General features: G+C 41.5%; 2 protein-coding genes and 1 long non-coding RNA gene across 8 annotated transcripts in view; 1 reads left to right on the top strand and 2 right to left on the bottom strand.

Annotated features, from left to right (window-relative positions):
• The window catches only part of FARP1 (FERM, ARH/RhoGEF and pleckstrin domain protein 1), a 200,855-nt gene extending 195,086 nt beyond the window's left edge, over nucleotides 1-5,769 (bottom strand). For 5 of the 6 annotated variants that reach the window (XM_053931779.1, XM_053931770.1, XM_053931763.1 and 2 more), the window contains exon 1: nucleotides 5,535-5,769. The gene's annotated coding sequence lies outside the window, so the exon portion shown is untranslated. Of the gene's footprint in view, nucleotides 1-4,695; nucleotides 4,764-5,534 lie in introns of those variants that run through there. The other variant, XM_053931746.1, reaches the window with a different exon arrangement.
• A 1,127-nt stretch (nucleotides 5,770-6,896) lies between these two features.
• LOC128781830 (uncharacterized) lies at nucleotides 6,897-19,503 on the top strand. The gene is made up of 3 exons (XR_008428526.1): nucleotides 6,897-7,022; nucleotides 16,228-16,312; nucleotides 19,304-19,503. It is a non-coding gene; the product is annotated as an uncharacterized LOC128781830 (long non-coding RNA).
• A 755-nt stretch (nucleotides 19,504-20,258) lies between these two features.
• The window catches only part of IPO5 (importin 5), a 41,079-nt gene continuing 37,567 nt past the window's right edge, over nucleotides 20,259-23,770 (bottom strand). The window contains exons 25-26 of the mRNA XM_053931796.1: nucleotides 22,999-23,140; nucleotides 20,259-20,406 (exon numbers count right to left, since the gene is read on the bottom strand). Coding sequence (XP_053787771.1) covers nucleotides 20,320-20,406; nucleotides 22,999-23,140 — 229 coding nt within the window. The 3' untranslated portion in view covers nucleotides 20,259-20,319. The remainder of the gene's footprint in view (nucleotides 20,407-22,998; nucleotides 23,141-23,770) is intronic.

Consider the following 23,770-nt stretch of genomic DNA (forward strand, 5'->3'; position numbering starts at 1 on the left):
TTCAGTGGAGAGACAGAGGCTGGGACACATCCAAAAATAACACTCAGAGATTGAAGGAGTGAACACATAACATCTGCAGCTCAGGTTCTTAATCCAGGCACAGAAATAAATTATTTGAAAGAATGTAACCATCAGAAAAATGCCCAATGTGGTGCAGAAAGAGCCAATTAAACACACTCAGGTTACTGAGCAGATAGACCCTTCGTGCTGTCAGAATACACTGACAGATGTCTTCTTGACCCATGTCTGCGGTGCAGGTGACTGAAAATAAAGGCCCTTGATTAAGGAGTCACCAGTATTATTAGTGACCAGCGATCAGACAAACTACTGGGCCTGCAATAATCAGGCGTGAAAGATGCAGAAAGGCCAGTCAGTGGCGGCCAGCAGAAGCAGCAGCCTCAGATCAGAAAAGGAAACATCCAACAATATCCAACTCCCTCCTGTTACTGCTAGCATTTCCAGTTTACCAGTGAGTCATCTTTTGACTGACAAAAATGTGTGTTCTTCCCCAGCAATGTTTTGTGCAAGACAACCCAGGTGCCCGAGTAGCTTGTCCCTGAGGCAGCGATGCTATATTCCCCTCTGTACACAGAGCACAGTGCCTGAGCTCGAGCACAGTTGTTTCAAACGAGGACGGCTTGATACTGGTATCTCTGCTCAGAAAGTCACAGCTTTTCCCTAGATAAAAGTGGCTGTGTGACACATCTCCTGCTGCTGAATTTCTGTAATATTTTGTGTATGATACACCTCAATACCTGGTGTTATGGAAATAGATGCTCTGGGGAGACCCATACCTAGGGGAGGAGGGGAACGTCCACTTTGGTTGCACAACTTTTCACTTCTGTTACCCCTAACGAGGGAGAGAACTTGAAACAGCAATTTAGAGAGCCTTACAAGACTGCAGGATTACATGTCAAATGGGAGAGTAACAGCTTCTTAACATACTTCCATTATGGCAAATTCAGTTACCCTGCAAGGTCCAAACCATTAATTTCTCCCCACCCTAGGACAGCATATTTGGAAGGAAATGGGGATTGAAGTCATTGTTAACATTGCTACTCATTTGATAAATCTTGTGCCATGGGTCAGCAACCTCCAGTGCTGATGCCAAAAACCTGATTTTAATGGTAAGCACCAGAGCAAAGCATAGGCGAGGCATCACCAGTAAGGGAAGCAGGATCTCAGAGACACAGCCTCCCACTTTCCAGGGAGCTTTTACCACTACACCCAATTTATAACCTGGGGAAGACAATGTCTGCAAACACCATCCCTGCCTTACATCAAAATATCACCCAACCCTCCCAGTTTTCCTCGTCCCTAGTAACAAACTGGTATTGTACAAAAATCTTCTCCTGAAAACCTCAGTACCTAGATTTCATGGCTTGGAAAGTTTTTTTCTCCATATGCTACAGTGACACAAAACCAGATTTTGTTGTACAGACTTCACTGCGTAACACTGAAGGGCACACTACAAAAATCAGTTCCCACATGAGATCAACAGAAAACAGAACTTTGACACTGTCCTGAACTTCACCAACAAATCTTCATTTTATTTGAGTACCAGCTAACAGAGACACCATTCTTTTTTTTCTTTAAGTTCTTTTTGACAACCAAGCATGAGGAACAATTTCCTCCATTTATATTTCCAGAATAAAGGAAAAAGAAATGTAGTTGCAAAGGATCATCCCTGCTTCTCAAATCCCCCAAAAGGCATATCATATTTTCCTTTCTCATAATATTTAATCAAATCTACTTCATTACAGACAAGGTCAGAAAGCTCATCATGCTGCAATTGATGACAAACAAGATAGCGCCCACAACCCACAAAGACTGACCTAACTGTCTAATCTGCCAACATTTCTACAGGCCAAATTTACTGACATTTTGCACAAATTCAAAGCTGACTTGAGCTTGATGACCTTTTATACCTCTGTAATTAGTCTTCTGTGCCTTTACAACCAGAAAAACAAGCCGTTCCTTTACTCGCCTGAGTTCAGTGGTCCATCTGTAAATTAGAAACTTCAGCATCTACTCAGCCAGTCAAAAAAGTACACACAAAAAAAAGGAAAAATATAGAGAAAGAGAATACACAAACTGTAACCTTTCAAAGTCAAGAAATTGAGTCTGGAAAGGGACTTTTAAGATAAACATGCCAATTTCTAAAAGAAGAAACAGAAAAAGCAGAACTAGTTGGTGGACCCAAATTCAATAAACAGCATTTTAAGCATGCTTTTCTAAAAAAGCCAATATAAAATAAGGGCACTGGCACAGACAAGAACCATGAAAAAACAGCTGGGGTAATAAAATTAAACCAGAAACCAAACCCAGTAAGCTTAGTCCCTAATGCTAACAGTGCAGCACAAAAAGTACAAGGCTAATACATTGATTCAGCACTAGAATTTAACCAAGATTAAAAATGCAGAGGTTTAACTGCTGAAAGCATCCACTGAGAGCTTCATTTATGTATATAATCAGGGTTTGTAACCCAATCCTACAGTTACAAAAAATGCTTCCTAAATATGAATGTAAGCTTAAAAAGATGACTTGAGTCAACCCTCTGGAAGTTCTGGATCAAGATCCCCGCTGTGGTCAGCAAGATGCAGATCTGCTTTTCCCCAAATGGAGCAGAGGGGAGGCCAAGGACAGAGCACTGCCCTGCACTTCAAATTCCAGTCTCGGGAAACAGGGAAGGACAATCACTAACAAGCAAGGAACAGCCAACATTGTTCTCTTTTATCTTGTAAAACCTGAGGGGACGTGCTCAGGTGGCCATGAGCACTCCATTCTTTAGTGCTGGGATTTCTCTGCCCAACAACCAACTTGTCCCTGCAAACACTATGAAAACGATACGCTCCTGTGGACCACCTTCCCTGACTTCATGCCCTAACACATCACAGTTTGGGAGTTTCCACAGCAGTCAGTCTCTTTAAGAAAAGCATGCCCAAGAGCAAGTAAAGACTTAATGTAAGGGTATTTCAAACCAGAGAAGCATTTCTTTTGCATAGCTCCATCACAAAGCATACATTATCTAAAAAGCTGCCAGAACTGGCAGCCTTGTATTCATCAATGTCAACATTTTTTATATATTTTCTTTTTAGAAGAGCTGCTAATTATCTTCATACATGATTTTTTTTTACATGGAAGTTTGGATTTTTTACTAAGTTTAATTAATCTAAAAATCAGCAGGGAAAATTTATTGAGCAACTCTATAAATTCAGAATTCTCATCTGAGTTTTAATGCAGAAATACATCTCATAGGGCAAGTCTTTCTTTTTCCTGTTTCAAATCATCACATTTAAGTGGTGTTTCCCCTTAGGTCATTTATCTTCCACAATTTCATTTCAGAAAGTTTGGTTACAAGTAGCATGTTTAAAGGTATTGATTACAAAATGACTAATGAACTCTGTCAACCTGGGGAAAAAAAAAAAAAAGGAAAAAATCCAATCTGAAGTCCAGCCATTAAATAAAAGTCAAGCTTGGATATTACTTATTCAATCTCATACCAACTTTTGACTTTTTGCAGTTCTACGTTGCTGTTTGTTGAATATTTTGCCCACTTTCCTAGTGTGTTTGGTTATTTCAAAAAACAGAGTGCAAAAAACCAGTAATCTAATTGACTGCATAAGATAGTGCAAAAAAAACCAAGTTGAGAAATACAGTTTTCTAGCCCTTCCCATGATGACAAACTGGCCCTACTGCCAACTACCCCTTCCACAGGGATCCGCAGTTCTACATTTGAAATTAATTCCATGGGGATAAAAGAATTTGCACCATGTTTGGACCAATACAGCCACGTCTAAGCTTTCAAAAATAGCCATCGTAATTCAATATATTACATATAACCCCTCATCTTTGTTATTTGCAAAGGAAAGGAGAGTCTGCCAAATCCTGGAGCAAAACCGTATCTAAGAGAATGAAGTTCTGAATTGAAAAGCACAAACATTTGGCGAGACTCCTGAGGCACAAGAGTTGTTACCCTTTGCTGAGCACCGACACTTCTGACACTGGAAAAGGCCAGGGCAAAAATGAGCATCACTCATTCGGCCTCACCAAGAGCCCGGCCCGTCATGTGCATGGCAGGGTAAGCACGAGCAACGCAGTGAGCTCTGCACACACAGCTCCCATCCTGTCCTGTCCTGTCCTCTCCTGTCAGCCAGCCCCAGCTTCGAGACCCCAGCAGGTCGGACACGTGAGGCACAGCTAAGAGGATTTCGGACTTTCCTGGGAAACAGGAGCATTTCTAGAAGGCTCAGATCCACCAGTTACCTAGATATCACAATTCTCACATAAACATCCAAAAGTAGAGGAAAGAGATATCTTAATTCAAAGATAACTTCTGGGGCTTTGCTTAACTGACCTCCTCCAGAATTTTATTTTTCTTGGCTTGATTCCAACATCAGCTGCTTGCTGTGAATTGGAAGCAATGTGGAGCAGGAGTCAAGGTATCTGAGGGATATGAATAACAGAACAGCTGATCGATGCTGTTCTTTTAGAGCAATCACCTTTCCACTCTCGAGGGACAGATCGCTTTGAAGGTAACCCAAGTAAGAAGGCTGTGGCCGAAAAAGATAGGCTACACAGTAATTTCATGCCAGCAATCAAGCAAATCCGCCAACTTTAAATCAACTCCACGGAGTTTACGCGTGCTTTAAAAAGAGAGAAAGCAGCCGTATCACAAAAACTAAGTAGGCCTACCGCACATGAGATCCCGCTCTGGAAATAAACTGCAGTTTACGCTAAACTTTGCCCAGCGGTTCCCGCCTCTCTGCGGCTGATCATAACGAAAAGAAGGCAACGCTCGGTTTGAAACCGGCGAACTCGCCAGCTTGGACACGGGCAAGGTGATGGCAAAGGTGCCGAGATGCCAGGCTGGAGGCATCTCTACGTACTCCTGCATGGGAGGGAGAGAGGGAGGAAGGGAGAACGGGGCGGCTGCAACCACTAAGGAAACCCGAGGTGGTGGCCCTGACCAGGAGCGAGCGGGAGCCCGTCCCGTCCCCGCCGGGCCGGCCCGAACCGAGGCGGGAGGAAGGCGCTGCCCTCGCACGCCCCCCGGAGCGGCACCTCCCCGCCGGCTGCCGGCTGGGCTAAACCCTTCCCCTACAACTCCGCCCGGCACCTCACGTCCCTCCAGGGCTCCCGCCCCGCCACCGGGACCGGGTCCCAGCTCGGGGCGAAACAAAAGGCATGGAGCTGCGCGGCCGCCCTCGCCGGCGCCCGGACTGCGCCCGGCCGCGATAGCCCGGGGACGCGGGGAAGGGCGAGCGGTCCGGGCGCCGCTCTGTGCGGAGCCTGCCCGCGGATTACCCGCGGTAATGGGATTACGCGGGGCCGAGCGGGGTGTCCGCCGGGCTGTCACCGCCCGAGGAGGGGGCGGCGGTGCCGGGGGCGGCGCTCGGGGCCGCCGGCTGCCGGCCGCCCCACGGGCGGGTCCCGCCGCTCGCTCCGCAGCCCCGGCCGCGGTGCCCGGCGGGGCGGGCGCCACCCGTCACCGCTCCCGCCCGGCCCCATTGTTTGCCGTGTGCCGCCCTTACCGTGCGCGGGGCTGGGGCGGCGTGGGCTCCCGCCGGCTCTCCTCGCTGCGGCTGGTGCAGGGGCAGTCGCGCTTGGCCGCCGGAGGTCCGAGCCATTAAAAGCTCCGCGGGAAGGAGGAGAAGGCGGCGGCAGGAGCGGCGGCGGCAGGGAGAGGAGGACAGCCAGGGGCTCGCAGGAGCAGGGTCGCCATGTCCGGCTTGGCAGCGGGGGGAGCCCACCGGGCCGGCGCGGAGGAGAAGGGCGGCAGGCGGCGGCGGAGGGGTCGGTGTTGCTGCCGCCCGCGGACCGGGGGAGCGGGAACTGGACGCCGCTCGCCGCCGCTCTGCCGCGGCTGCACCTCCCTCCCCTAACCCTGCCCCCTCCCGGAGGGGGAGCCGCCGGCGGGAGGAGGCGGCCGAGAGCCCCCTCCAGCGTTCGCGGGCGGCGGCGGCCGCTCGGATCAGCGCTGCCGGCGGCGCAGCGAGCGGGGTGCCCGGCCGTGGTACCCGGGCAGCCCGAGCTGGAGAGAGGCGGAGGCGCGGCGACCACCACCCTGCGCCGCTGCGGTGCCGGGTGGGGGGCTCCAGATATCCCCATTCTCCTCTGCCTCCTCCTCCCGGGCAGCAGAAGGGACGAACAGTGCCCAGGTGGCCGCGGTGTACGGGAAGGGTTAAAGCCGGCTGCAGCCCTGGGGCAGTGAGAGGGGGAGGCCCCGAGGGTCCCTGTCCCTTCCTGTGGGTTTTGGGGACCATCGGGCGAAGGCGGCCAGCAGGACACCCCGCAGGAGGGCTGCGCCCTGCCGCCCTTCCTGGGAGAGGGAATTGCTCGCCGACAGTCGTGAGGCTGTGAAAGTAGGCGGGTCCTGCAGGAGGAACCGGGACAGTGCCTCAGGGGCTGCGCATTAATGGGTACCCCAGCTCTTCTGCTTTAGGAGCCTGGCTTCAGGAACCAGCAGAGAACAGAGCGGTGCTTCATGTGCAGGGAGACGTCCCTCCACACTCCTTTTAGTCCCAAGTGCTTGTCTGACGTCCAGAGAAACCAAGGGACCGCGGGGTGTGAACTGTATTCACATTTATGGTTACTAGTTTGTCATAAGGTCTATTTTCGTCCTCATTAGACAAACACAGATCAATAAAGTTTAACCAGTAGCAGCAATCTGGGCTTCTGTCTCTCACAAGAGTCTTCATCAGAAGAAAGGAGCCGAGAGCAGGCAGAGGGCAGGGCTCCTCCAGAGGCTGCATTCCCTCAGAGAAGATCTGGAGTTTCAGCAAAAAGTCTTTCACACCTTGGGCCAGCAGAGCTGTCTGCATACAGCAGCTCTTAAATCACCCCCTTACATTTGCATGCCTGAAGAGTTACAGCGTGCATCTCTTTGAGCTTTCATCCGGTCTTTCATCCGATGTTTTTCCAGGAAGAAGACTGGGAGGTGCACACGAATGAGTGATGCAGGGAAGACCCTTCAAGTCTTTGAAGTTCTCTCAGTGACCCAGGAGTGAGCAGTAAACTAGGTATGTATTTGTAAAGTAACCCTTCTGAGCAACTAGCATTTAAAGGCTATTTGAGGAATCATGCTGTCACAGGAGGAAAAAAAAATTATATGCAATCTCTATATTTTTTTGTCCAAGCCTTGGCCTTGCTTAATCTCCAAAAGACAAATTCCTCTTCTGTCAACAGCATTGCCTCTCCATGCAAAAACCTCACTACAAATACCTCAGTGCATTTGCCGTTGAACCTCATGAGATTAAGAGATCTTAATTTCTCTAGTCAACCCTGAAACCTTAATTAAAAATGCGTACATTACTGAGTTAAAAGCTGGAAAGTGCCTTTACCTCTCAATACCTGAAAAATAAATTATTGTTATTTACCGCAAAACTTCTTCCATGCAAAATGTACTGTCTGTAGAAGATCCAGAAGAAAGACATCTCATTCTGACAGTGTAGAGTGCAAATACTATAGAAATAGAGTAAAAGGAGAGAGTATTTTGGTTGGAAGGGACCTATAAGGACCAGCTAGTCCAAGTGCCTGACCATAGGAACTCTGGTTAAAAACACTGACATAATAAAAAGATTGCCTTTTCCCAAATACTTACTTTGTCAGCAGCTTTAACTCTTGTTCAAGAGTGGCGGCACTTAACATTTAGAATTTCCTGGTGCTTTTTATCTACACTTCCAGATCGCTAATGTCTCATTCACACCTAACAAAAGAGTTGTTGTAATCGAATTCGAATGTATGATGTCATCTTCAATGCCTTCCAAGTTTGAGTGGCATTTCTCGGCACTGAACAAAAGTAACAGGTTGCCTTGCAGCTGTTGACCATTTCTTACCAAGCTCCAAAAAGCAACAGCGAAATACTTTCTTGAATGGTGACCTTAAAGTTGGTAAGGTGTTGGGCATTTCTCTAGGAGCCATGGGCAAGTTTGCATGTGTTTATTTACTTAACCCTTCGATTCTTGGGTCTTCTGAAGGCTGTCAATGACAACTAGGGAGTTACATCTGAGAAGACAGCAGTCTTTCTCTAAAACATATTTCTGTCTTGTAAATTGCAAGTGGCAGCATCTCGTACTCTTCTGATGTAATAGCTGAGAAAAGCAGTCACTGCTGCTGTTAGTTTCCTGTAGCACACTGGGTTACATTTCTTCCCTGTTGAATAAGATGTGGAATCTGTTGGTACATCAAATAAACAGTAGAATTTGAGAGAAAAGCCTTTTGTTTTTGAAAACTCACTGAAATTAGAAAAATGGTTCTAATTAGTTCATGATTCTGAAAGAAAACAGACAAGCTTTGTCTACATCCACTGACAAAGAAGAGAAGAGCTGGAACTGGATTTCAGATTATTAGTTTCTGCTTTACCAGATAAAGGAGAACCCAAGAACAAGGAAGGGAATGAGAGAAGTATCTTAAAAGGGTTCTGTCATCTTGAGAGACTGCATCTCTGCATCTTCTGCCTTTTCTTGTTTGGAAAGAAATAGCAGTGGCTACAACGGAATACAAATACAGACCTCTGGAAAGCCTTCACTTTTTCACAGCTCTCATATCCTGGGATGATGTGCAGTTATTTTTTCATCAACACTTTCTCCTGTATCTTGTGAGGTTCTAGAAGGTATGTGTGTATGCAGGCAGTTAAGGCGGAATACCTGCAATTTCCATTTCCACCTCCCAGGTGGGAATTTGTCTGTGCTTTGTCTAACTAAATTAGTGGACTCAAACACCAGGTATTTGGATTAAGTTCTTTGGTCTGGTTTACACTAAGGTCATACTGGACTCTTCAGTGGTCCTTCTGGCCTTAAAAATCTACGTCTCTTTTGTGAACTGCTTTACAATATATCTTGAGTTCATGTTTTGCTATGTTTCATTAAGGTGAGAAGCTAAGATGATGCCCAAACTGAAATCCGTGTATTTCAGAAGCCTAGTAATTCTTTTTCATAAAACATTCCACAGATGTTTTCCCTGGAGCTTGAAATTTTGTTTCAAAGACACTTTCAGCAAATACTTCCGTGCTAGATTTATCAGTGTGTTCTTGCATAAATGTGGTTTGGGGCTCAGTCTTGCAAACCTATGGCATTTGATTGGTCACTTTCAGGCTCTCTTATGCATTTATGTTAACTTGTGTAACTCATCAGTTTTTTGCTAATTTCAATGCAAGAATGTGACAGAACTATCTATCTTCCAACCATTATTTTTATTACACATTTTGTAGCATTCGGGATTCCCTCTACATTTCAAAGGCTTTTGTTAGCAATATATTCTTGTCCACGTCTTCTCAAAATATTATTAGAGTCATCAGTTGTTAAGATTACCCCTGGCTATTCTGTTAAGATTACTAATGTTGAAGCAATGTGTCTTGTTTCTACATTAGAAGGCAATGTTCAGCTTATAGCTAGAGGCAGTGGTCTTTTACAGTTTTCATAATAGTGTATAGTACTAGCAGTAGACCATGTCTTAACTTTTGAGAAAAAACACAAGTATTTAGCCAACTGGCAAAGGAGTGAATTTCTAGGCTCAAATTTCACGATTTCCATGTGAAAGAAATACTCAAACATTGAAAAGAAACCATTCAAACACTTAGAGCCAGCTAATTAACAGATTTTGTTTTGCCTGCTCGAAGGGTATAATATCATGAATTAAGAGAGAGCCTTTTAATGGTGTTTGCAAGTTTCCCAAGTCCCCAAGAATTTATACAAAGAGAATTTTGCGTGTCAGGTAGCTGTAACAAGCTCCTCTCCCCAGCCTCAGCACACCAGACAACATCACCTCAGTTACATGTTGTCATATTTACCTTGTGTTGTTCAGTTTGCCTTTTTCAGGATAATGAGCATTATTTTAGCTGCCTATCTGTGCTCAGATCAACAGTGCAACAGTTCATAGAGGAATCATCCCTGAAGCTTCAGAGCTAGAAAGTTCATTTGAAATTCATGAACAATTTATACTCCTCAAAACTACACTACATCGGTTTAGACTTTTTTGCTGCTTGATTTTTCCCATCTGCAAATCCAAGTTAGGAAAAAAATGTGTGTTTTTAAATGACACTGACATTTCCAAAGTGTTGATTAATGGACAAAACTGTCAACTACTGCAGTGTAAATGAAAAAATAATATTTTTTTATAATTATCGATAAAATAATAATTTATAAAATAACAAATATACTAACATTCAAGAAAAAAAAAGCCAAGGAAAAGTACAGATATTTCTCAAATTAAAAAAAAAAACATTTTGCTGTTCATATTCCGGCTTCCTCTCCTACAATCCACTTTCACCTTTTCTCCCAAAGAAGGGAAGAAGAACACTGAATATCAGGACAAAATGCATATTCTATACCAGTATTTCCATCAGAAACTCTGTCATGGTGAGGAGAGAGAAGTGATAAAGGGAAGAAAAAATATTAGCAGAGCTGAAAAGATGTCATACAAACTAGCCACATTAATCTTTCAATACTGCTTTGGAGAAGAAAACGAAATATGTTGTTTTAAATAAAAATGTGTCTTTAGAATTCAGAGCCTAGGGTAGAACCCACAGCACCATAGTTCATTCTCTTCCATTGTTTTTGCAATTTTGGACAGAGAAAACTGTTTATCTGTTTAAAGAAACAATGAAACAAACAGAGAAACAAAAAATGTGATACTTTTCTAGGAGGAAAGTGCAACTAAATTTCTTAAATTATTTTGAAACTGATTAAGTGTATGATGAAGAAGAACCTTTTAAGTACCTGGAGTGATAAAATTATGGTTTTAAACCAAAAAAAACACCCCATTTTTGCAGCCCCTTAGAATTTATACCATGACTAAACGCAGCTGAAATGAGTCCCCTTGCAAATATGAAAATGAGAACAATATAGAACAATAAACATGGCTTTTAGCATTATCAGACTTAAAGATTCCCATGAAAACAATAAATCTCTTCTCTCCTCAACACTTCCCGCCAATATTTTTGCTGTGACCTTCTACAAGGGAATACATCTGGAACACATCAGTGTGTTTGAATAGATCCCTCTGGGATAATCCCCACTTCAAAGTAGTGGTGGGGGAGCCTTATCTGGTGCTCTGTTGCATTCAGGATCTCCCATGGGTCCTTTCCGATTTCATGCTGGCTGACAGACGTTTTATTTTTACAACGGGTAGTTACAACAGGTGGCTTAGTTATTGTCTTCTCCATTGTCATATTCTCCTGTTTTAGGGTTTAGAACATCTGAATTGGGCTGTGGGGAGCAACTGTAAAACCTGTCAAAGCAAACATCAATTCAGCATATGATTTTGCTATTTCAGAAGGCAGCCTCTAAAATCAGCCCATTCCTAAATGTCAGACCAGAAGCCCAGTTTTCTCGAGGTGGTAATTTTTATGTGTCCCACATGAAAAACATGTCAGAATTAAGAGAAACAAGATCATCAATTTTCTATCCGTGCTTAACATCATTAGTGAAATTCCTTCTTCAAAAGGGATCTGTGAAACTTTCTGTTCTGAAAGCAAAAGCATTAAATAATTTACAGAAATAACATTTCACTGTAGAAAGCTTAGCAAGATCTGCATAATCTGCATTTAATAAAATACAATTATTAGAGACTTGAAAAACATTTTTTCCTGCTTATGTTATTTTTTTTTCTCAGAAATAAAATTTCAATGAATGTAAACAAAACAACTGCTCTAGAGAGTAGAACTTAGATGAAAAAAATATGAAGCATCATTTCCATTTTACTGATGAGAAAAATCATCTACAGTGACATGGTCTATTTTCTACTACAGATTCTTTTCTAATCAGGAAGGAAATTTTTCCTAAAAGGTCAGGTATATTGAGCATACACTTTTTCTCCCATCAGCTCCCATCAACTTGCTGAGAAGGCTGTCCAGAACTGTTGGTCATGTTCCTCCCAGTGCTGGTCTTTCACTGCCAAAGATGTTCTTTAACCTGTTCTGCGTCTCTGCCTGTAGCTTTTGAGTGAGAGGGCTGTCCTGTCTCCTGGATTCTGATGCTGAAGACAGACATAGGAAAGTTTTTGTTTACAGCATCTTCATTTTCTGAGATGCAGGTCAGAGGCACAGAGGGTATGAGTTTTTCCCATGCATGTTTTTTTCCACCTAATATAATCAGTCAAAATTCATTACAACTATTTCTAACTAGATAAATTTCCCACCCTACTTAAGAGAAAAAAATTCCCTTATGTGCATTAGTGGTTTTTTGTTTTCTCAGTTAGTGGTCTGCATGCCTGTATGTCTTATTCCCCTCAGCATTTTGGTGTCCCATAGGATTCCAGTTTATTGTGCAGCTTTCCAGTCTGTAAATATTTTAAACATGAGATTCACGGTTTACTCTGACAATGAAATACAGAAAGCAATCACTTTTGGTTTATTGGTAATCTTTAGGAAACAATTGTCCTTTAAAAATATCTTAGTCATCTCTAGTGACCATTTGGTATTACCAAGTGAAGCAAAAGAAAAAACAAATATCTTTTTTTTTTTTTTTTTTAATACTAGATTTCAAAATGGACATGAGCTTAATATAGAATTGGATTGAATTCACTCTGCTGAAATGGGACAGGCTTAGCCAGAATAGTTCCCAGGAACTCTATTAAATCACCAGGAGTTGTAATAGTAGTCCATACTAAATTTAACTGGTTCTTTATAAAAAAGAAGCTCCTTATTGTCTTATGCTTTTAAATTCTTAAATTCAGTCTTTTCTTTGATATCTCCAATTGCTTCAGCCCAGCCCTGTTTAATTTGTTCCCTCCATATTTTCTCTGCAGTTGATAACAACACTGGGTATCACACATCTGTTCTGTGCCATATCTCTCTCTGGCACTGGAGAGGAAATCTTAATCCCTATTTCCTGCTGTCACCTCTCATCCTGAAGAGGCAGATCAGTAACAAAGGAGCTGCAGTTCTCATAAAACTGCCCAAATATTAAAAGGGTTTAATCTTCTACTAGGGAAAGGCAGAGTCTCACCACATGCCTTACTTTCTACTGCACTTTGATCCTTCATGTAAGCTACAAATATTTAGCATTTCAGATCTGCAATATTTGAATGCACAAAACCAATCCATTATCTCCTTCAAAACAGTGCAGAGAATAAAGGATAGAGATTTTATTATGTTTGTACTTAATTATAGATTTCTCTTTTGTCCTTTTTTAGAATCCATGTAACAGTGTCGCGGTAAAAAAACACTTTTTTTCCTTCTCAGGCCCAAGAGCAAGTATCTCCATGAATATTAGCACTGAGATGTGTTTTTTACAAAGTGATTCCTGCTCTAGTTGATCCTGTATGAACTGGGTGAACAATTATTTATATCTCCCAAAGTCCCAAGCGAAGATCGTGAGTTTTGATCTGTATAAACAAATTCAGTGAGGGGAAAGTGAGGAGTGCTGTAGAGAAGGATGTGTACAAAGGGATGTGAGAAGCCTGATCAGAGAACTGGGTGTCTGACAGAAGATGGAGTAATGGAGCTTTAAGGAAAGAAAACAACAAATGGGACAAAGGTAGTATAATCCTTTTCCTAGCCTACTCTCCCAGCTTCTGACAGCCAGTGATTTATGGACTTCTTGAGCAAGTAGTTTCCTCAGGAGCACCTTGCTTATTAGCCATTCACACCCTCTTGAATAATTGGTTTTAATAATCTATTTTTGACTTCCAGACACATCCATTAGAATTTACAGTGTATGGAAAAAACCCTGTTGGTTTCAAACATCCTATTTTATACTTTATTTGTGCAGTCTTGTGTTATGAGAAACAGTGAATTGTTCCTGATTCACCTACTCCCCTGCTGTCTGGCCTGCAACCATTCAGAATTCAGTTTGGCATAAGAATGATGGGAAGAGTCCAATTCCAACAGCTTGGAGGTTGAGGTTGTAGAGGTCTTTTGTGGTTTTTTTTTTTTTTTTTTTTTTTTTTTTTTGTTTTTTTTTGTTTTGTTTTTTTTTTTTTTTTTGTTTCCCCCCAGTGATAATAAATACTATGGCACAGTATTTTAATAGCAACAAGGGCAGATGAAGATCCTCTCTCAAAATTTAATACAACTTCTTTACCAGTTAACCCTTTTTAGCTTTGCACTTGAAATGTGTGTTCTCAGCATACTGCCACTTCCAGCTATGTCTTTAAGCTTTTACTCATTTTAAAGACAGGAATCCACACTTTTTAATGTTAATACAGAGCCTCAGGAGCTCATCTACAGAGCTGCCATTCCTTTAGCTTGCTCTCAGAGACTGACAGGCATCCCAAATGGAACTAATTTCCTCCTTATCCCGAGGACAAGGAGAGGTGGCAGGTTCCAAACAGAGTTTGGCTTTGTAGCTGCAAGGAGAAAGTTGCAATGGCTGTCTCATTTTACAAGCAGACATTTATCCATGGGCACGTACATTATTCACACTCTTTAATGACAGGAGAAACAGGGATAGGAAGAAGACCTGGCTAAACCTGTACTGATTTAACGCTTCACTTTCTCTTTGTTTTCTTTCATCTCCATCTACTGGCCAGAAAAAGCTTTAGCTGGAGCCTGGAATGGCTGAAACACAACCACTGCATCCACACACTTCTTCACACTAACTTGGCAGTCTTGGGAGGTTTGGTGTTTCTTTTGGTTTGTTTGTTTTCCAGGGATACCAACTCTCTAAACAGGCAAAACTTCACAGTAAAACATGTCTCTTGGCATTTTATTCGCAAGTATTTAAAAATGGTGATGTTGCATAATTTAGTTCAAGTAATATAGGCAAGGTTAGCTTCCCTGATTCAATATCCTGTGTTACATTATTTCTCACTGATCTGAATCCAAATGTGATTTTTATTCCAAGCTTTTTTTTTGGTTTAAAGATTAGCATTGGTTTTTAAGATAGTATATGAATTGAATATTAAACCTTTTAATTAATTTATGGCAAATCCTATCACCACAAGACAACTGCACAAGGCCTGTGCAGTTATTAAGGAACAGCATTTTGTTAACAGCACATATTACATGAAAAATTGTACTTCAGATATATTTAAAATAAAACTTTCTGTTGCTTCATAGGAAAAAAAGCAGCCACACATTTAGTGCAGAAATAGTAAGTTGAAGAAATATCCCCTTTCTTTTTTGCTTCTTACCCACCATCAGAAGACACTGGCCATCTTCAGCAGGTAGCAAGCAGTGGCATTGGCTAAATGAGAGACAAGTAACAACCTTCAGAGCAAAACTGACTGAAGTTAAACTTGTAATTCCCATCAGTCACCATTAAGTTGGGAATACTTCACTATATACTCCTGGGTAGTGGTCCCTTAAGGAAATTCTGCTGACATGTACGCTCCCCATTCTTCTGGAAGAAAATTCCATTCCATCAACGAGTATGGCTCATCTGGTGCCTCAGGGGAGCAAGAACATACAAAACCCCCCTCCCAAAAAAAACAAACAAAAAAAACCCCAAAACCAAACCCTGAAAAAACAACAAACCTCCTCAAGTAAGTGAAATTCCACTACACATACCTGTGTGAATCTAGTGTTAGATCAGCACCAGTTATTCTTAAGCCTAGAGTGATAGCAATACTAAACTCAAAAGACATTCTGATTTCATGGTTTAGCATCCACAAAAATTTCTCTGCACCTGAACTGAGGTCATGGGCAGCCTTTGGAGTGATAAAGCAAAATCATGAAAGTCAAAACTGACTTGTACCTCCTAGGTCCTACCTTTCCTTCCTGAAAATGAGCAGAAAGTTTATCACTGGTCTGAACTGGAATGATAGGAAATGATGTGTTGCAGAGGTTGTAGAAATAGTCTCTCCACAGCAGAAACAACAATTCCTTATGTCCTAACTAAAGAAATTATTTTTACACTAACTCCAGCCTTGCAGCATGTCCTGGTTTCAGCTAGGGTAGCATAAATTTCTTCCCAGCAGCTGTTACAGTGCTGTGTTTTGGATTTGGAATGCCAATGTTGTTTGTAACACATTGATGTTTTGGTTTTTGCCAAGTTGTGTTTATCCTATGTCAAGGACTTTTTTTCCCCTCTTTGTCTCAAGTTCTGCTAATGAGGAGGTACACAAAAGAAACTGGGAGGGACAATATCTGGGACAGGTGACCCAAATTAATCAAAAGGATATTCCACACCACAGAATGCCATGGCCAGTGTATAAACTGGAGTGGGAGGGGGGTGGTGGGGGGGTTACCTGGAAGGGTAGCTGATCTGGGTTTAGGAAGGTGGGTCTGGAATTGCTCAGCAGGTGGTGAGCAATTGCACTGAGCATCGTTTGTTTGCTCAACAGGAGGAGATATCCCAGGCTGCTACTCCCATGCTGATTTCCTAAATAGTCTCAGAAGAGCTGAGAGGTGATGTGGCTTCTCTACCAGGTAATTAAAAAGATCAGAGTCAATTCAGTGAGCAAAATCTGTGAATTTGTGACAAATGTAAAGACCATTTAGGCCTTGTGGGCTGTGAGGAACAAGATATTACCTTTGAAAAGCAAATACTCTGATACAGAAAAGTGGTTGAAAACTCAAGAGATAACCCCAGATTTCGACTGGAATAACTGTACTGTGGCTGAAGTTAACATTTAGTATTCAAAGATAGGAAACACAGCTTTCATGTTCTGAGTAGGCCTCCATCCCTCATTTCTCTTTTGCATCAGAGAAGATGCTATAGAAGCCTTTTCCTGAACAAATCCCATGATTTCTATTCAATATTGAGCCCATACCTCCAAGTCTCAATAGAGGTTAAGCTGTCCTGAGAGATGTTCTTCCTTGAAGCAACACAAACATCTTCCTGATAACCATGAAGGGAAAGGACCTGTACTAGACAGACACTTAAATCCTGTTTATTGTTTCTTTGAAGACAACAAATGCATTTCTTAGAATTTAAGGTACCTTCGAGCCCCATAAAAGGAAGTAGCATTTTCTAAGTTAGCAAAGGAAGAGCAAACCAAATGATTGAATAGCATAGGCCAAGGCTCCTCCACAAAGATGCCCAACAAAATACTTCAAAGTTGAGAAAACACATGGTGGAAAGTACTTGACTTTTGTATTACTTTTAATAGCACCCTCGTATTTTGAAGACTCAGTGTATGTGTGCACCCCTACAGATACCACCAAGGCAAAAACAAAGCTCCAGTTCAAGAGCCTGAGGCAGCTGCATAACAACACAGACAAGCATACACAGAGTCAATAGGAAATTCACCTTCCTTAATTCTTTATTTCATCAAAAATTCCAACTGTGCAACACGTCTTACTCTCATGCATGTACTTCATACATGAGACTGACAGATGTAGATGTGTAGAGAACAGACAACATTTGGTATAACAACAACTGTTCTATGCTGGGGAATACCAGCCCTTGCGCTCAGCAACACTTTGAAATCTCTGCAGGAAGAAAAGCAATGACAGAATGCCTCAGCAGTACACAAAGCCCATGTTGAAAGCACGAAGCCTACAAGTCACTTGCTTACATAGATTTTGCACAGGATTCTCTGGGGGATCTTGTAGACAAAGCCAGGTAAAGGAGATTTGACATTCATCTGCATTATTATCTGTCATGATGAACCTAGAGGTGCAAACACACAGCAAGTAGCTTCACCTTCAGAACAGTAAGAACAGGTGAGAGTTTAGATGGGAACTCACCCATACTTCAGGGAGATGAGCTACTTTTGAAAGCAGCGCTCACGAATGCTAGTTACTATCGTATGCTTACTAAACGGGCTAATGGAACTCCAGTACTGGAACACCTGTATGGTGTTCTCTAGTTGTGCTTTTGTTACTGAGTGCAACTTTGAGCACTTTTGTGTGGATATCTAGGGTGGTACCTCTTTGTTCAGGCAAAGCGAAACACTGCTATTTGCAGTGCTCTTCACGCCACACTAGGTACATCTCTCAACCCACACAATAGCTGAGCAGTTTGTTAAAGCAAGATTGGAGTTATACCCATGAAAAATGGTTGAATCAAAACTACCTTTCCTGTATCAGTACCACAGTTTAAGACTACTTTGGCTCCTTCATAAAGATGACACTTTATTTTTATAATAGATAGCTGCAGACAAAGCTACTGTTCTACTGCTATACTTTCTTTGGGCAACAGTACTTAAGTGCAATGAACAAGAGCAGTTTGACTGCTTAAAAATTCTGTATTAAGGAACCAGAAAAGCCAGTGTAAGTGATCCAGACAGCTTTTAAATAGGTGGAAAGGGAGCATAGTTTTTAAAGCTTTTCCAAATTGAGAAAATGCCGCAGAAGCTTTTGGATTAACCCTGACAACTTCAGTGGGGACAGGCAAGAATAAGTCTCCAGGTTGGACCTGGAACCAACCTACCTGTCAGGCTGACAATGATTCACCCGGTGCCCTTTGCTTTGATCAAACGATTAACAAGGTAAAAGCAACTGCACAAAGATGCTCTATGCTGGCTCTAGCACACAAAGCAACCCCAGCTCCTGGTTCTATTTGTTCTCAGTTACTTTGACTAAAAGGAAGGCAAGACGATTACATTGGGTCCATTAGGAGAGCAATTAAAATACTGCTTATGTTACAGAGAGCCAAAGCTGACACTCTTTCTGGGAAATGCCAAATGTGCTACAATTCTCACCACACAGTCCTAAGAAAAGGGAAAAAAACCCTAAGCTTTAAGATCTGAGAAAAAGTACAAAAAGTTTGCTGCAGGGAAAAAATTTACATGTTTTAGACTGAGGGGAAATTGAAATAACAAATACCTAAAAAAACAAACCCCACAAAGAAGAAAGATGATGGATAGAGTATAGCAAAATTGTTAGGACCAGTGCTTGAGATAACTGACATGACTTACTGGCTCTCTCACAGTACTGGTATCCAATCCTTAGCATTCATCTTCCAGATGCATGAATGTTTGAATTTCTGTAAATAAGAGATTACCAATACTGAACAAAATGAAAACTGGAACAGCACTTTGTTGCACTGTTTCAGCTGCCTCTAAACAAACTACATTGCCAAGTTCTATGGTTAAGGCAGTTAGTCTCACAAACCTTTGGGTATAATGGTCCTGGGCTGGTTTTGGTACAGGCAAAACCAAGTTTATTCTTTAGTATGAGAGGCATTTATTACATGTAAAGTTCTACCTTTTCTTATTATAAAGGAAGAGAACTTACATCCTCTTTGTGAAAAGATCTGTTTCAAGAGACAACTGAGATCAACTTGAAGAACACTTCAGGAAGAACTTAAGTTTTTAAAGATCAATGCATATATTAACAGCTTTGAAATAACAGAGTGGAAAAACCTCACTCACCTTTGTTAGAAATCAGATACTCTATGCCTATGTTTGCTGGTAGATGATGTATTGCTCTCGAAGTACCAGAAAAGACCTGAGGTGTTTTTGATTCTTTCAGGTCAGGTTGTCAACTGCATGATTGCTTTAAACGAAACACAGGCTACTACAACAGGTTTGCTGCCTACCAGATCACGTTGCACATTTGCAGCTGGTACAACACTACATTTTTTAAGTTAAGAAATGCAACTGCATCTGAACATGAAAAACATTTTCAAGCCAAGATATGTATATTTACTGTCACACAAGGAATGCCATTAAGTTTCCATTCTACACACTCAGGTGAAAAATTTGTTAAAAAGTCAAGAAACAAAAAAGCATAAAATCTGTAATAGGCAACAATATACAAAGTTTCAAATATAAAATCGTGACTTGTATAGTTTGTTATTTTCATCTTTCACAAGAAAAAATTAAAAGAACCACACATCACTGAACTTCTACACAAGCTTCTTGTGTTTCAATGTCATTTATTGAGGAGTGAATGAGATACTGTCAGACATGCCAAAGAGACTTCACATTCAAGGGCTGGAAGCTGAACAGCTTTCCTCATTGAGTCACTGTACAAGTTGTTTTTAGGAATCGAAAGTGCGATCAATGAGGTCTTCATGCTCGATGTTTGTCTTCAGTTTTTCATCTTCTGATCTACTACCTTGTTGGGCAGAAGGACACTTTCTACCCTACAAAGACTCACACTCCAATTAATACAATTAACACTAGATGTAGAGAAACGTTTATCTCTTATAACGTACATCTACTGCTGAAGGTCTTATGTCTAATGAGAAAATTCAACTTGTTTCCCTTTCACCATCGTATGGATGGCTGATAACATTAGAAAAATACTCTTCAGTGCTATTGTAGGGTTTACAGGAAACTTCTTTCATGTTGTGGGATAGAAACCGATTTAAACACCGTTCTGAAAGAATGCTTCTTCCTGCTGCCACTGCCTGTAGGTTGCAGAAGAATGGCCTACACGCACTACAGTTCTGGTTTTACTCAGAAAAGAAACAAAAGAAACCTAAACAATAGGGTAAACGTTTATTTGGAGTTAGTTTTCTTGCAGATGATAATTAAGGCCCTTCAAGCAGAGTTCAGGAGCTCCTGTATGGCTGCCTGTTGATCTGCATTGAGCTGTGATATGCATTCTGTCCACAGTCCTCTGGATGTCTAGGAAAAAAAAAAATGAGAAGTGGTCTTTATGCAGGCTGAAAGTGTCCAAGGCACATCCCAAACTCTGCTATGTTTAAAAAGCTCAACGTTCACTCAGCTGATTCCTGTAATATACATGCCAAAGAGACTGAAATTCTCAGTGATACACAGGTTCAACTTGAGCTGCTCCAAAAGGCTGAACAGCAGCAGAGTAATTGATTCGTAACCCCTGGGAACTCTCTGGTAACTACTACATGAGTTAACAAATGACACTCCTATCTGTGTCAACCACAGCCTAAACCATTTGATCGTTTTGCACTGAAGTTAAAAGACCAATGTTCAGGCAAAACTGAATCATGCTTCTTCCACATAAGTGTTTTGGGCACTGGTGCAGCAGTAACACATAGCTCAGAGCTTCAAGGTGAGCACTGGGATTACAGCATGATGTGCTATATGAGGGTGTGCAAAATTCTGCTACCAACACAGGGCGTGGCTCTTTAGTGAAAGGAAAGGTCAATTACTTCTCAGAGAGAACTGCACAGCATCTCTCTGGGTAAATGTAAATCCTTCATCTGTGCTATCACAGCCCGCAGGTGAGACATTAGCTTTTAACGTCACCACCAGTAAGGACTGTTTTAATGGCACCAGAAAGTGCTGCATATTAATCAAGATTGAAGAAAAAGTATTTATTCACTTATCAATAGAAACTGGAAGAAATTGGCACCCTGCTTTCTTTAGGATAATGACAGGGAAAAAAATTCCAGGTGACTGATTTTAAGTCTTTAGATTGGCTTTTGCAGTAACAGTATGAGTCAAGTAAATTAAAAAAAAAAAGTTTAATTTATATTTAGTATATTTTACATTCAGTTCTATTATAATACTCTTTTCTCAAAATTTAAAAAGTTTAAAAAATACAAAAAATGGATTAAAAATACAAAAATAAATGCTCTCAAATGTAAGTTTGTGTGTTTAGTTTTAAATACCATTAGGCATTTTAGACTCTTAATGTATGATGAAATACTGCAGAATTAAATGCACTCTTCCAGCATTTCTGATGCATATTTAAATTGATACTTTACACTGAAATATTTCTGGCCTGACAATACCTAAGCAAAGAAGTTTATACTCAATTCCAGTAATGACCATGTTGATCATGTTAGAGACTGGCAGTGAAACAGCTTACTGAGATAATTAAAAAAAAAAAAGTCTCCTGGAATCTGGGAAGCAGGAGCTTGTTAGCAACTCCACAACCTTGAAAATTCCTATCATAGTATAAGACTCTTACAGTTAGTAAGAGTATAAAAGTCTTACAACTTTACTAAAGTCAAAATACTATGTGTGAAGAGAAATAGGATTGGTAACACTGTGCTAAAATTGTATTTTTTAAAAGACACAACTTATAAGATTTTGTTTTTCTCCTCAGTCTGAAGGTCAGCATTCAGACAATGCTGAAGGTCTTATCTCAAAGTTTCTATCAATCCTGGACAGAACCAGACATTGTTGTAAACAACTAATCTATACATGTATGTGCCACTGTATTGTTTTAAAAAAACCAACTTGATGGTAAAGTGAACAAATGCATTAGGTAAACCCTAATACAAAGGTGCATTCCTAGACTATGAGTACTAACAGAAAGGATTTATATCTGTCAGGCAGAATCTAGAGCAGTCACTTACACTACTTTCACTTTGAAACTTGCTCAATTTCCTTCTCTTATACCTTCAGAATTTTAACAACTTTTTCTACCAGACAAAATGGATCTCTCAGGCTGATACACTCATACAGGTGAATCCGTTCCAGTATCAAATGTTCCTAAAATTCTTGAATCTGAATTTTGCCAAAGCAGGTCAAGTAGAAAGGTAATAATTGAAGATCAGCTGCTCAAAATCCTCCATGCTTTTTTATGAGTGACATGCTTACCAGGCACACTCCTTTCTCTCATTAGTACTACATCCACCCAACAACATTTGGCCCTGGAGCAGATCTTGCACTATGAGCACTATCGCTTACAGCACCATAGAGAAGTGCTGTTTAACTACCTGGACATCCCCATCATCATTAAGCAACTCAATATGGCATAAAGGAAGTGAACCTTAAAGCAATTCCCCAAAGGCAGGGAAAACATTGAACAGCCACCTGTATTTGCACAGGATTGAAAAGGGCAGTAGTAAAATAACTTGAGGTTTGCACTCATTCTCTAACGAAGAGCCCAAGCTGCTGCTGTACTAGAAAGTCACCACATGATGCTGCCCACCCTTACAAGAACCACATCTTGGATCAAATCCTGCAGTACAGTTCTCTGTTAAAAGGACATGCAAATTTCTCTCCAGATTCTAATTTCTGACTCAGAAAAAAACCCACAAAAACTAATACTGGCTCACATATTAACCATCTCGCTGCATGAAAGTTAGTTACAGTTATTTTATTCAAGTGCAAATGTCGCCAAGTTTTATCATTAATCATTCAAGGAACATCAAAGGATCTCCAAGATCACTGGTTGAACTATTATTCTCTAAGGAGATAAGGCTCTCAAAACTGGTTTAACAGTTTAGTTTCTTCTGCAAGCAGATTCTAAATGTTCCCTTTATACTTAAGCAAGCATTTATTTACCTGCACTTGGCGAACAACGTTAGCCAGCCGCTTGGTACATGGATCTTCGTGTTTGATAGCTTCGTGGATTTCACCATCCGCAATTATACCAAGTATTCTGGGAAGGTTGGAATTGTTGGGACCGAGGACAATTGGGTTATTGCTGTTACAAAAGACATATTGCAAAGGAATTAATGTTTATCTAAAAATAATGTAAACACTTTACATGTAAGTGAAGTGATTTTGAAAGATCTTATTCTAAAGCTGCTTATTTAGGTTTAAGTTTCACACAGCTGAATAAGTATACACAGCTTTGTTGCTTGCTGACAGGATGTTCCCCCTTCAGTTAATATTTAACCACCTGATTCTTTACTCAGCCTAAAATGTATCAGGAAGACGTTCTGAACTTTACAGAACGGCCGAGTTCCATGCAGATGGAACTGTAAATAGGGTGACAGAAATACCCTGCCTAAAAGGACTTATTCCTCCCTCTGTGCCTCCCAGGACGTTGTGTTACTGGCATGAGGAGTGCCGGTAACTTCAGCTCTCTGCCAGCACTCGCCATGACACAGCAAGCAAGCGGTTCTGCTCCCTCTTTCCCAGTCAAATGCTGGAGTGGAGGAGTATTAGCTATCAGGAATCTGTGTGGAACACATGATCTACTTCCAGCCCTGCCCCCTACCATTGCTGGAATGCAGAGGCTGTGAATCTAGGACTGGCAGAGCTCCAGAGAAGCAGGTAGCCAGGCTGAGCCACCTGCACAGAGGTGGGTGCAGAAGTGTGCTGGTACTGC

This window comes from Vidua chalybeata, chromosome 2 (assembly GCF_026979565.1).
Source record: "Vidua chalybeata isolate OUT-0048 chromosome 2, bVidCha1 merged haplotype, whole genome shotgun sequence".
NCBI lineage: Eukaryota > Metazoa > Chordata > Aves > Passeriformes > Viduidae > Vidua > Vidua chalybeata.